Raw genomic sequence first — 13,450 nt, forward strand, 5'->3', positions numbered from 1 at the left:
TGTTATTATGAATTATTGACCTAACCAAGGTTCCTATTACTTCACATCAAATATTCCACTAAGAAAAATATTTTTGGTGGAAGATTTTGCAAATTTGGTAAATAAATAACCCAAAAATTTATATTTTGTTGTTTTCTTGCTGTACCGAAAATAAACCAAACCGTGACCTCTAAACCGAGGTACGTACCGAATCAAAATTTTTGTTTACTGTTACACCCCTACTTTGAACTGTTTTATATTTAATTTTTTTATCCTGTAAAGCGTCTTTGAGTACACTGAAAAGCGCTATACCAAATAAAATGTATTATTATTATTATCATTATTAAGAGCAAGCCTGATCCAATGCAGCGATATAGCCTTAACAGACATTATAACAAAATGAAAACAATGGAGAATAAAAAACTAAAAAAAATAAACAAAATGAGCAATGGACTTTCTTTTTTTTTTTTTTACATATTTGAGAAGGAGTGAGAAGAAGTTTACACTTATTTAATCCCACCCCTTTTCTTTAAATCATAAATTACTCTGAGCTAAAACTACCTGTTCACTCTATGTACAAACTTAACCTCTTAAGGCCCAAGCTGTTTGTTTACATGTTTTTATTTATTTCTCTTTGCTATTGGGCTTATTGGACCCCAATTCGCACGTTTGCACCAAGAAAAATTCCTAGTTTGTGAACCCGTTCTCAAACAATGGCAATAAAACTATTCTGATTCTGATTCTGATTCTTCTAATTAGAATAAAAACTAAGAATCATCTTTTGATATGATGTACTTAGTCCATAAGTACACAAACGTGTACTTCATGTTTAGTGACATGCTAATTCTTATTTTTACACTTTTTTTTTTCCAAATTCCATTGTATGTTATACTCTTCTGACACCACCAGATGGCAGTATAAGTGTCCACATAAGTGGCCATAGGACCCCAATTCAGTAGTGTACACAATTTTGGAAATAAGAGCTAAAAGGTGCTGTCCACGCATGTGGCCACTAAGCCTTTAGAGGTTTTAATGAACTGGTATATATATAAATTATAAATATATACATATATATGCACACTACACACATACATAGCCACACTATTACCACTAGTGATCATGGAAATGGCATCATGCCACAGCAGCAGCACCACTGCCTGAATGGGCAACCCCACACTCTTCTGTAACACAAACAGCCCAATTTCAAAGCCCTTCTTCATCTCTGTACCTCTGGAATACCATGTACCTATACTTCTTTTTTAAACTGCTTTATGTTTGGACATCGCTTTAACTCCACTGTTAGAATAATTGTTTCTAAGTTATCACCAAAACTTTGTGTTACATTGAGTGCCCGGTGAGAAGCAAAAGCTGTCTTTGGAACCTACAAAGAAGAATGCTTGTAAAACTCCACTGTGTAGGGGGGAAGCAACATGAAGGTGTTCGGTTTTCTTTCATGTATTGTAATCAACAGAAATAAATTGTTTTAACCCAAGGACTACAAAGCGGAGAGAAGGCAGGATCTGCCCAAGTTCCAGACGACCTCTTTTTGAACCTCCTTTTTCAACTGTTTTACGAACCTCTTTTTCAACTGTTTTACGAACCTCTTTTTCAACTCTTTTTTGAACCGACCATTTCTGTAAACTGTTTACGACCTTTTCTGTGAACTGTATATGACCCTCGTCCCTTATGCCTGGTTCACACCAACGGCGCTTGCCGCGCTTTAAAGCGGCGAGCAAAGCGCCGAGCAAAGCGCCGTCATTTTTGTAAATTTTTCCACGAATATCCCGATCTCTGAAGTAATGTTATGCTTTGATACGCTCTGATACGAATTAGTTGCCGCTTTGTTACCGTTCCTCACGCTTTGATCCCGCTTTGATACGCTTTAAATCACGCTTTAAATCACGCTTTAATACGTTTTATTACGCTTTATTGAACTTTATTACGCTTGGATGCGATCCTGACGCTTTAAATCAGGCTCTGACACGATTATCAAGCTCTGTTGTGCACTGTTACAACAAAAATAAGAAAAAAATGTGAAAAACTCAGTATACCGTTTTCCACACATTTTTTATATTAATTTATTTTTTCAATTTCTCTTTTTTTCCCGTTATATTATGTTTTATATCTTCATTTCTTTTATTTTTGTCATCTTAATAAATATCTATCTTTCATTTCTTATGCTAGTTGAAAATAATAAAAGGCAATTATCCACACATTTTTTATATTCATTTATTTTTTCAATTTCTCTTTTTTCCCCGTTATATTATGTTTTATATCTTCATTTCTTTTATTTTTGTCATCTTAATAAATATCTATCTTTCATTTCTTATGCTAGTTGAAAATAAAAAAAGGCAATTACCCACACATTTTTTATATTCATTTATTTTTTCAATTCCTCTTTTTTTCCCGTTATATTATGTTTTATATCTTCATTTCTTTTATTTTTGTCATCTTAATAAATATCTATCTTTCATTTCTTATGCTAGTTGAAAATAATAAAAGGCAATTATCCACACATTTTTTATATTCATTTATTTTTTCAATTTATCTTTTTTTCCGTTATATTATGTTTTATATCTTCATTTCTTTTATTTTTGTCATCTTAATAAATATCTATCTTTCATTTCTTATGCTAGTTGAAAATAATAAAAGGCATTTCTTTTATAAAACGTAACATATTCTCTTTATTATTAACATTTTCATACAGAAAAATTATAGACAGTGATGTCAAACTGCAACATCAAACAGCAGAAGTACAGAAACAATGATAATCGTATAAAAAAGGCAATGATGCAAAAGAGAATGGATTTGTAATCCTGTGTTGGTTTTACATAAAAGTTTCAATGTCACTAGTCAATATCACAGTCACTTCCTATTTGTAGGGGTCCGCGCTTTGAACCAAGATCTGTTAAGCTTTCCTACGCTTTTAGTCAAGTTTTGCTGAGCTTTGTCACGCTTTTTCACGCTTTGATACGCTCTCGCCGCTTTATTCCATTCTTGACAGAGCGCAGAATTTTTTTAAACCGTTTAAAATTTTTTGGCGAACTTGCCGCATGTCCCGCTTCACTACAAGCTTTCCCACGATCCATTAGGACCCTCACGCTTTAATCAGGCTTTGTTACGCTATAACGCCGCTTTGCATGCCGCTTTGCATGCCGCTTTGCATGCCGCTTTAAAGCGCCGTCAAAGCGCCGTTGGTGTGAACCTAGCATTAGAAACAGCTGTGGCCATGTGGTCAGGGAAGGTCCAAATAAAAGAGGGAGGCGTGCAATCTTTTGGCAGAGCGTAATGACACTGTACAAGGGTACAGATGTCCAAGCGTCTCTCCTCAAATTGAGCCAAATTGAATTCTGTCTCTGTTTAATTCTTTGCTTCTTGTCTTGTTTAATAGACGTCATCAGTGTTTGAACCTGACATTTATGATCGCTAATTTTTAGGTCTATTTTTTGGCGGTGGACTGACACACCCTCCGCCATCCGCCGCTAGCTCGCCATCCACGTAATGGCCACCCCTTTATTAGACAACATCAGGGCGGACTCTCCCATCCTCCCAGGGAGGGTCCTAGTAACACTCACCAGCAGGGCGCCTCGCACGTTAATGCCCGTTTCTATGGTGACGTAGTAGGAGGCCTGCAGGAAGGTTCTTTGCAGGACCAAAGCCAGGAAGAGGAGGACGGCCAGAACCGAGGTGTTCTGCAGCAGCTCGGTGGACAGCATGAAGTGGACATCAAAGTGGGTGTCCTGCAAGAACACCATCATCATCTTCAATCAAACCTCTTTCTTACAGAGTCATTCATTTCTACCATCCTGCAGTTGCTCCGCCATCAAGAACGGAAGGCAGGGTGCTTAGGCTCTAGACATGCAGGGCACCTCCACGGAGGGCATTACCATCGCCGTGAAAAGGCGGGGCGTGGAAGCGTGCAGAACATCTCCACAAGCGTGCAGCCATGATAGCGCTAAGAAGACACTTCTCCATTGTTTGGCAACACTTAACCTTTCCGGTGAAATTCCTAGACCAGGGGTGTCCGAGGCGCGGCACGGGCCGTTTGCAGACCACGGCTTGTTTTTTTATGGGTCCGTGGCACATTGCAGGGGGAAAAAACAGTAAATATTTAAGTACAGTCGTCCCTCGCCACATGGTGCTGAAGTTGGCGGCTTTACTCGATCGCAGATGTATTTTTTGCTTAAATTAAGCATTTTTAAGTATAAAATGGTTAAATTAATTGAAAATATTTATACTACAGTAATGTTGGCCACTAAATGAGACAAAAACAATCAGTTCAGTAAGAAGGCCACTGATTGGCTTAGCTTTAGGCAGCATTACTGTTAGGCATGTGAAGCTCATGATTCAATTTGATTTTGATTCTTGGTGTGACAGTTTTATACAGCATCAATTATTGATTCATAACCAATTCTCTATTCAATTTGATCCAAACCGATTGTCGTAATGGTATATAAATGATGATAAAACATTTTCAAAATAGGTTACAAAAGCTCCTCCTTGGCCTGCTTATGACTTATGACCCTAAGTGCAGCAAGTAAGCGCATATATGGCCTAAAACAGTCTTTTTAAAACGTTGTATCAAAGTCAGTTTTAAAAGGACATGTACAATTAATAAACGTTTCAAAGTCAGTTTTAAAGGACATGTATGTATAATCAACGTTGTATCAAAGTCAGTTTTAAAAGGACATGTACGTATAAGCAACGTTGTATCAAAGTCAGTTTTAAAGGACATGTACGTATAATCAACGTTGTATCAAAGTCAGTTTTAAAACGACATGTATGTATAATCAACATTGTATCAAAATCAGTTTTAAAGGACATGTATGTATAAGCAACGTTGTATCAAAGTCAGTTTTAGAGGACATGTACGTATAAGCAACGTTGTATCAAAGTCAATTTTAAAGGACATGTTTGTATTATCAACGTTGGATCAATGTCAGTTTTAAAGGACATGTATGTATAATCAACGTTGTATCAAAGTCAGTTTTAAAGGACATGTATGTATTATCAACGTTGGATCAATGTCAGTTTTAAAGGACATGTATGTATTATCAACGTTGGATCAATGTCAGTTTTAAAGGACATGTATGTATAATCAACGTTGTATCAAAGTCAGTTTTAAAGGACATGTACGTATAATCAACGTTGTATCAAAGTCAGTTTTAAAAGGACATGTACGTATAAGCAACGTTGTATCAAAGTCAGTTTTAAAGGACATGTACGTATAATCAACGTTGTATCAAAGTCAGTTTTAAAAGGACATGTATGTATAATCAACATTGTATCAAAATCAGTTTTAAAGGACATGTATGTATAAGCAACGTTGTATCAAAGTCAGTTTTAGAGGACATGTACGTATAAGCAACGTTGTATCAAAGTCAATTTTAAAGTACATGTTTGTATTATCAACGTTGGATCAATGTCAGTTTTAAAGGACATGTATGTATAATCAACGTTGTATCAAAGTCAGTTTTAAAGGACATGTATGTATTATCAACGTTGGATCAATGTCAGTTTTAAAGGACATGTATGTATAATCAACGTTGTATTAAAGTCAGTTTTAAAGGACATGTACGTATAATCAACGTTGTATCAAAGTCAGTTTTAAAAGGACATGTACGTATAAGCAACGTTGTATCAAAGTCAGTTTTAAAGGACATGTACGTATAATCAACGTTGTATCAAAGTCAGTTTTAAAAGAACATGTATGTATAATCAACATTGTATCAAAATCAGTTTTAAAGGACATGTATGTATAAGCAACGTTGTATCAAAGTCAGTTTTAGAGGACATGTACGTATAAGCAACGTTGTATCAAAGTCAATTTTAATGGACATGTTTGTATTATCAACGTTGGATCAATGTCAGTTTTAAAGGACATGTATGTATAATCAACGTTGTATCAAAGTCAGTTTTAAAGGACATGTATGTATTATCAACGTTGGATCAATGTCAGTTTTAAAGGACATGTATGTATAATCAACGTTGTATCAAAGTCAGTTTTAAAGGACATGTACGTATAATCAACGTTGTATCAAAGTCAGTTTTAAAGGACATGTATGTATAAGCAACGTTGTATCAAAGTCAGTTTTAAAGGACATGTGTGTATAAATCAACATTGTATCAAAGTCAGTTTTAAAGAACATTTATGTATAATCAACATTGTACAAATGTCAGTTTTAAGGGACATGTACGTATAGTCAACGTTGTAGCAAAGTCAGTTTTAAAGGACATGTACGTATAGTCAACGTTGTAGCAAAGTCAGTTTTAAAGGACATGTACGTATAATCAACGTTGTATCAAAGTCAGTTTTAAAGGACATGTATGTATAAGCAACGTTGTATCAAAGTCAGTTTTAAAGGACATGTATGTATAAGCAACGTTGTATCAAAGTCAGTTTTAAAGGACATGTACGTATAAGCAACGTTGTATCAAAGTCAGTTTTAAAGGACATGTACGTATAATCAACATTGTATCAAAGTCAGTTTTAAAGGACATGTACGTATAATCAACGTTGTATCAAAGTCAGTTTTAAAGGACATGTACGTATAATCAACGTTGTAGCAAAGTCAGTTTTAAAGAACATGTATGTATAATGAATGTTGTAATAATGTCAGTTTTAAAGGACATGTATGTACAATAAATTTTGTATCAATGTCAGTTTTAAAGGACATGTATGTATAATCAACGTTGTATCAATGTCAGTTTTAAAAGGACATGTATGTATAATCAACGTTGTATCAATGTCAGTTTTAAAAGGACATGTATGTATAATCAACGTTGTATCAATGTCAGTTTTATTGAAAACCGACATTGATACAACGTGAGTTGATTCAGAATTGTAACAAATAAGAAACCCGATTCGGTAGTGAATCGATTTTTTTTATAGTTACTACAATGGATTAAATGAGTGTAAAGGTGACTATGTGGTTGTTATTTTATGTTTCCAGAGCTCGCACAATGTTAAAACCGTATTAAAGGGGAACTGCACTTTTTATTTTTTATTTTGCTTATTCACAATCATTATGAAAAACATGACGACAAATTGATTTTTTAATGCATTCTAAATATTAAATACATTCGATCAAAAGTCCGCTTACAATGGAGCCTATAGGAGCCGCTCTATTCTGCCTATATAGCTCTTAAAAACATCCAAACACCTCCATTAGTGTTTTATATGCACGCTGTAAGTATACATTTAATGCAGTAACATTTATAATAACATTTAATATTTACGTATTTTGATCATTTTAAGCGTACGCTGCACATTAATTTTAAAAATGCATCACAAAGTTTGCTTTTTTTTTTTCTTCCTCACTGATTATTACTCACTGCAGACTCTATGAGAGCCAACAAACATAATAAAACATCACTTACTGTACAATGTCTTCTGTCATTAGGATGCCGACTGCTGGGATGATCAGATATTCCCGTTTAGATGAAAAATGACTCATAATCCTCACGAATAAACAGGGTTGGGGGACGGGAGGAACAAGGTTTTTTTTTTTAGTTCTAGGTCCTAAATTGGCTGTCAAAGTGTCCCAACTTGTCGGATCACCTACTCAGGTGTACAGGTGAGATGCATGATTTATGATCTAAATTTACAGGGAGCAGGAAAGCGAGGAAACAGCAGACCACTCGATGATGTCAACATAGGGAGACACGCTGGGGATTACATTGCCGCTATAAATAGTTCATCTGCGCTAGCACTTATAATAACAATTTCACTAGTTTAAAAAAATATATATATATTATTATTTATTATTTCTTCGGTCAGTGGTCAACAAAATAAACAAACAGTTTTACATAAACAAACAGTTGTACATTCATAAATTGAAAATGTTGCAGACCGAAAGGGTTTAGGCTGAAGTTGAACACTTATTGCGCCTAAATAAAATAAAAATTCACTAATACTTGGTTAATATTTAAGTCACGAAATGTAAATTGGGTATTGTTGCTGCTTTTTGAATGGTTATTTATTTAATTTTACGGGTGGAATAATGGAGCGCCCATTGGCTACATCAGGGGTCACCAACCTTTTTGAAACCAAGAGCTACTTCTTGGGTACTGATTAATGCGAAGGGCTACCAGTTTGATACACACTTAAATAAATTGCCAGAAATAGCCCATTTGCTCAATTTACCTTTAACTCTATGTTATTATTAATAATTAATGATATTTACACTTAATTGAACGGTTTAAAAGAGGAGAAAACACGAAAAAAATGACAATTACATTTTGAAACATAGTTTATCTTCAATTTTGACTCTTAAAAATTCAAAATTCAACCGAAAAAAAGAAGAGAAAAACTAGCTAATTCGAATCTTTTTTTAAAAATTAAAAAAAGAATTTATGGAACATCATTAGTAATTTTTCCTGATTAAGATTAATTTTAGAATTTTGATGACATGTTTTAAATAGGTTAAAATCCAATCTACACTTTGTTAGAATATATAACAAATTGGACCAAGCTATATTTCTAACAAAGACAAATCATTATTTCTTCTAGATTTTCCAGAACAAAATTTTTAAAATAAATTCAAAAGACTTTGAAATAAGATTTAAATTTGATTCTACAGATTTTCTAGATTTGCCAGAATAATTTTTTTGAATTTTAATCATAATAAGTTTGAAGAAATATTTCACAAATATTCTTCGTCGAAAAAACAGAAGCTAAAATGAAGAATTAAATTAAATTTTTTTTACTATTCTTTACAATAAAAAAAATAAATTTACTTGAACATTGATTTAAATTGTCAGGAAAGAAGAGGAAGGAATTTAAAAGGTAAAAAGGTATATGTGTTTAAAAATCCTAAAATCATTTTTAAGGTTGTAGTTTTTCTCTAAAATTGTCTTTCTGAAAGTTATAAGAAGCAAAGTAAAAAAATTAATGAATTTATTTAAACAAGTGAAGACCAAGTCTTTAAAATATTTTCTTGGATTTTCAAATTCTATTTGAGTTTTGTCTCTCTTAGAATTAAAAATGTCGGGCAAAGAGAGACCAGGGGCCGTACTTATCAAGCTTCTTAGAATTACTCCTAAGAAGTCTGCTAAGAGTTGACTTAAGAGTAAATAAATTATTCGCTGAAAGCTGCACTTAAATGTTAGTTATCAAGCGTCTTACTCACACTTTCAGCGAAGTGTAGGACTGAATCTTAAAGGCCTACTGAAACCCACTACTACCGACCACGCAGTCTGATAGTTTATATATCAATGATGAAATCTTAACATTATAACACATGCCAATACGGCCGGGTTAACTTATAAAGTGACATTTTAAATTTGCCGCTAAACTTCCGGTTCGAAACGCCTCTGAGGATGACGTATGCGCGTGACGTAGCCCGGGGAACACGGGTATGCCTTCCACATTGAAGCATATACGAAAAAGCTCTGTTTTCATTTCATAATTCCACAGTATTCTGGACATCTGTGTTCGTGAATCTGTTGCAATCATGTTCATTGCATTATGGAGAAAGAAGCTGAGCAAGCAAAGAAGAAAGTTGTCGGTGCGAAATGGACGTATTTTTCGAACGTAGTCAGCAACAACAGTACACAGCCGGCACTTCTTTGTTTACATTCCCGGAAGATGCAGTCAAGATGGAAGAACTCGGATAACAGAGACTCTAACCAGGAGGACTTTTGACTTCGATACACAGACGCCTGTAGAGAACTGGGACAACACAGACTCTTACCAGGATTACTTTGATTTGGATGACAAAGACGCAGACGTGCTACTGTGAGTATGCAGCTTTGGCTTCTAAACATTTGATCGCTTGACCGTATGTGCGCAACTTTTTTTTGCGTATGTACGTAACTTTTTTAAAATATATAAGCTTTATGAACCTTGGGTTAGGTGAACGGTCTTTTGGGCTGAGTGATTGTGTGTGTTGATCAGGTGTTTGAATTGTATTGGCGTGTTCTATGGAGCTAGGAGCTAGCATAGGAGCTAGGAGTTAGCATAACAAGGACGTAGGTGTTTTTATGCAGGATTAATTTGTGTCATATTAAATATAAGCCTGGTTGTGTTGTGGCTAATAGAGTAAATATATGTCTTGTGTTTATTTACTGTTTTAGTCATTCCCAGCTGAATACCAGGTACCGTGAGTATGCAGCCTTGGCTGCTAAACATTTGATAGCTTGACCGTACGTGCGCGTCACGTACGTAACTTTTTAAAAATATATGAGCTTTATGAACCTTGGGTTAGGTGAACGGTCTTTTGGGCTGAGTGATTGTGTGTGTTGATCAGGTGTTTGAATTGTATTGGCGTGTTCTATGGAGCTAGGAGCTAGCATAGGAGCTAGGAGCTAGCATAACAAACACGCAGGTGTTTTTATGCAGGATTAATTTGTGGCATATTAAATATAAGCCTTGTTGTGTTGTGGCTAATAGAGTATATATATGTCTTGTGTTTATTTACTGTTGTAGTCATTCCCAGCTGAATATCAGGTACCGTGAGTATGCAGCCTTGGCTGCTAAACATTTGATAGCTTGACCGTATGTGCGCGTCACGTACGTAACTTTTTAAAAATATATAAGCTTTATGAACCTTGGGTTAGGTGAACGGTCTTTTGGGCTGAGTGATTGTGTGTGTTGATCAGGTGTTTGAATTGTATTGGCGTGTTCTATGGAGCTAGGAGCTAGCAGAGGAGCTAGCATAACAAACACGTAGGTGTTTTTATGCAGGATTAATTTGTGGCATATTAAATATAAGCCTGGTTGTGTTGTGGCTAATAGAGTATATATATGTCTTGTGTTTATTTACTGTTGTAGTCATTCCCAGCTGAATATCAGGTCACCCCCGGCTCTCACAGCATCTTCCCTATCTGAATAGCTTCAACTCCCCACTAGTCCTTCACTTGCACTTTACTCATCCACAAATCTTTCATCCTCGCTCAAATTAATGGGGAAATTGTCGCTTTCTCGGTCCGAATCTCTCTCACTTCATGCGGCCATCATTGTAAACAATAGGGAACTTTGCGTATATGTTCAACTGACTACGTCACGCTACTTCCGGTAGGGGCAAGCCTTTTTTTTATCAGATACCAAAAGTTGCAATCTTTATCGTCGTTGTTTTATACTAAATCCTTTCAGCAAAAATATGGCAATATCGCGAAATGATCAAGTATGACACATAGAATAGATCTGCTATCCCCGTTTAAATAAAAAAAAATCATTTCAGTAGGCCTTTAAGTGTCACACTCAGAGCTGAATTACGACATTACTATGTGCCGTAAACGGAATTTTAGGTGACCTCATTTCTGTGTCCATAGAAATGACCAATCACGGAAGGGAATCCGTTGTCTAAGAATAAAGAAATATCTTGGAAATATTTAAGTGGACAATGGGAGTGTATATTTTGACAATAAACTACAAAATAATACAAAACAAACTAGTCCCCGCCAGCACTCACGCTACCGCTCCCTCTCTTCTATCGCCCACACACTCACTGACGTCACTCACCTCACGGCCACACACATACGCTACTGTCATAACATTTTCTTTCCAATTCATTAATTAGGCAACTAATTTGAAACTGGTGTGGGTGGCTCTATATATACTAGCCCACTGCAGACACATGCAGAAATCAACAAGGAATCGAAAAGTATTAAATCTGTGACAAAAATAATATCCGCTCTGTCTAAACGATACAGTTTGATCAGCTGCTCGTCATCAAAAAAACAAAACATTGTTCCGTTCCCTGAACGTTCGCGCACGTCTCTCTCGCCTCAGTGCCATCCCCTGCTGGCAACTCCTAACCACTTAAGACACCTCTGAAGGTCTCTTAAATATCGTGGAGAGTAGGAGTGATTCTTAGACTTAAGAACGTTGATAAAAAGCTTTTATTCTTAAGTTTGAGAGTAGGACTAAATTTCGCAAATTCTCAGGACTTAAGTGTAAAATGGCACTCTAAGAAGTTTGATAAGTACGGCCCCAGCTTGCTAGTAAATATATAAAATTTAAAAAATAGAGGCAGCTCACTGGTAAGTGCTGCTATTTGAGCTATTTTTAGAACAGGCCAGCGGGCTACTCATCTGGCCCTTACGGGCTACCTGGTGCCCGCGGGCACCGCGTTGGTGACCCCTGGGCTACGCTGTAAGCGAACTTTTACTTATTTCTATTTAATATTTAGAATGCATTAAAAACAAAATCCATCCGTCGTCATCTCTTTCATAATGATTGTGAACGATAGGCAAAATTCCCCAAAAAAGTCTTCAAGTTCCCCTTGAAGAAAAATGTAAATAGTTGTTTTTTTTAATGCTCTATCTGTAAAAATATTCAAATTTGTAATTCCTACCTGGCTAAAATGTATTTATCACGGTCAGGCCCAGAACCATTAACAGCACAAAAGTTAATTGCTGTATAACTTTTTTAAGCCTTTAAAAAAAAATCTTATGGGTCATTACATAACGCAAATTCAACAATTAGGTCATTGACACCACAAATAGATTGCAGTCCTGCGGTAAACCCTGAAATCAATACCTCTCCCAGTGCATGTGTAGCTAATGTTTAAAGGATAAATGTCTGGATTGAAACTGCAAGCGGGTGTGGAATTGGCTACGTCACTCCAAAACGCGCGCCCGCTCTCCTCTCTATCGCCCGCCGTCCGATAGCGCCACTTGAGCGCCGACGCTTGGACAGCTGGCGCTCAGCTGTGACAACAAGCAGCCCCTCTGAGGGTTTCTGTCAACACGCGTCGCCATCATTTGGTGCCAATAAAGTTATGGCGCTCTTCAAATACAAACACAGAAAAAAAAAAATCGCCATTAGGGTTTATCTCAAAATCCTGCAGCCTCAATTAAAACAACAATAACATTTTGCAAATATCAGACCAATTTTTTAAATAACTTAAATCATGCAAGTGAGTAATAACTTTTGATTAATCATGATTAATCCAAATTAAAAAGTGTGATTATTTTGATATATATATTTTTAAATCATTTGGCAGCATTACATAATATATATAATAATAATAATAATGCAAGTAACCATTCTAAATGCAATAAACTTGTTTTTCCTCTTTAGTACTTTTTTTTAACTATTGTAATTGGAAATTTAAAAACTTTTGATTTCCTAAAATAAGTAAACACACAATAAAACTAAAATTACGTCTCAATTTGTGTTAGCACAAATTGCACTTCATCCATCCTTCCATCCATTTCTACCACTTAACATATTAAAGTGCAATTTTTTCGACAGTTGTAAAAACTGGGCCAGGTAGTTTGTTTTGTTATCTTTTTGTTGCCATCCCTCATACAATTTGAAACTGAAATATTTCAACGTCTGGTTTTGCAATCGTCTTTTTCTGCCTAAATGGTGTTACCTCGCGTTGCTTGTGCTTGTGGATGACTGACAAGAGGGTTCACTCCATCCGTGCAATTATGCAATAAAAAAACAAACAATTAGTTTTCCTCTTTAGTACTTTTAACTATTGTAATTGGAAAGTCAAAAACTTTTGATCGTCCTAAA

At 35.5% G+C, this 13,450-nt stretch overlaps 1 protein-coding gene across 6 annotated transcripts in view; it reads right to left on the reverse strand.

The window, feature by feature from the left end:
• Positions 1–13,450, reverse strand: part of abcc9 (ATP-binding cassette, sub-family C (CFTR/MRP), member 9) — a 105,223-nt gene that overhangs the window by 74,604 nt on the left and 17,169 nt on the right. For all 6 annotated transcript variants that reach the window (XM_062066315.1, XM_062066312.1, XM_062066314.1 and 3 more), the window contains exon 9: positions 3,555–3,719. In XM_062066315.1, the coding sequence (XP_061922299.1) occupies positions 3,555–3,719 (165 nt within the window). The remainder of the gene's footprint in view (positions 1–3,554; positions 3,720–13,450) is intronic.

Source organism: Entelurus aequoreus, linkage group LG12 (genome assembly GCF_033978785.1).
Source record: "Entelurus aequoreus isolate RoL-2023_Sb linkage group LG12, RoL_Eaeq_v1.1, whole genome shotgun sequence".
NCBI lineage: Eukaryota > Metazoa > Chordata > Actinopteri > Syngnathiformes > Syngnathidae > Entelurus > Entelurus aequoreus.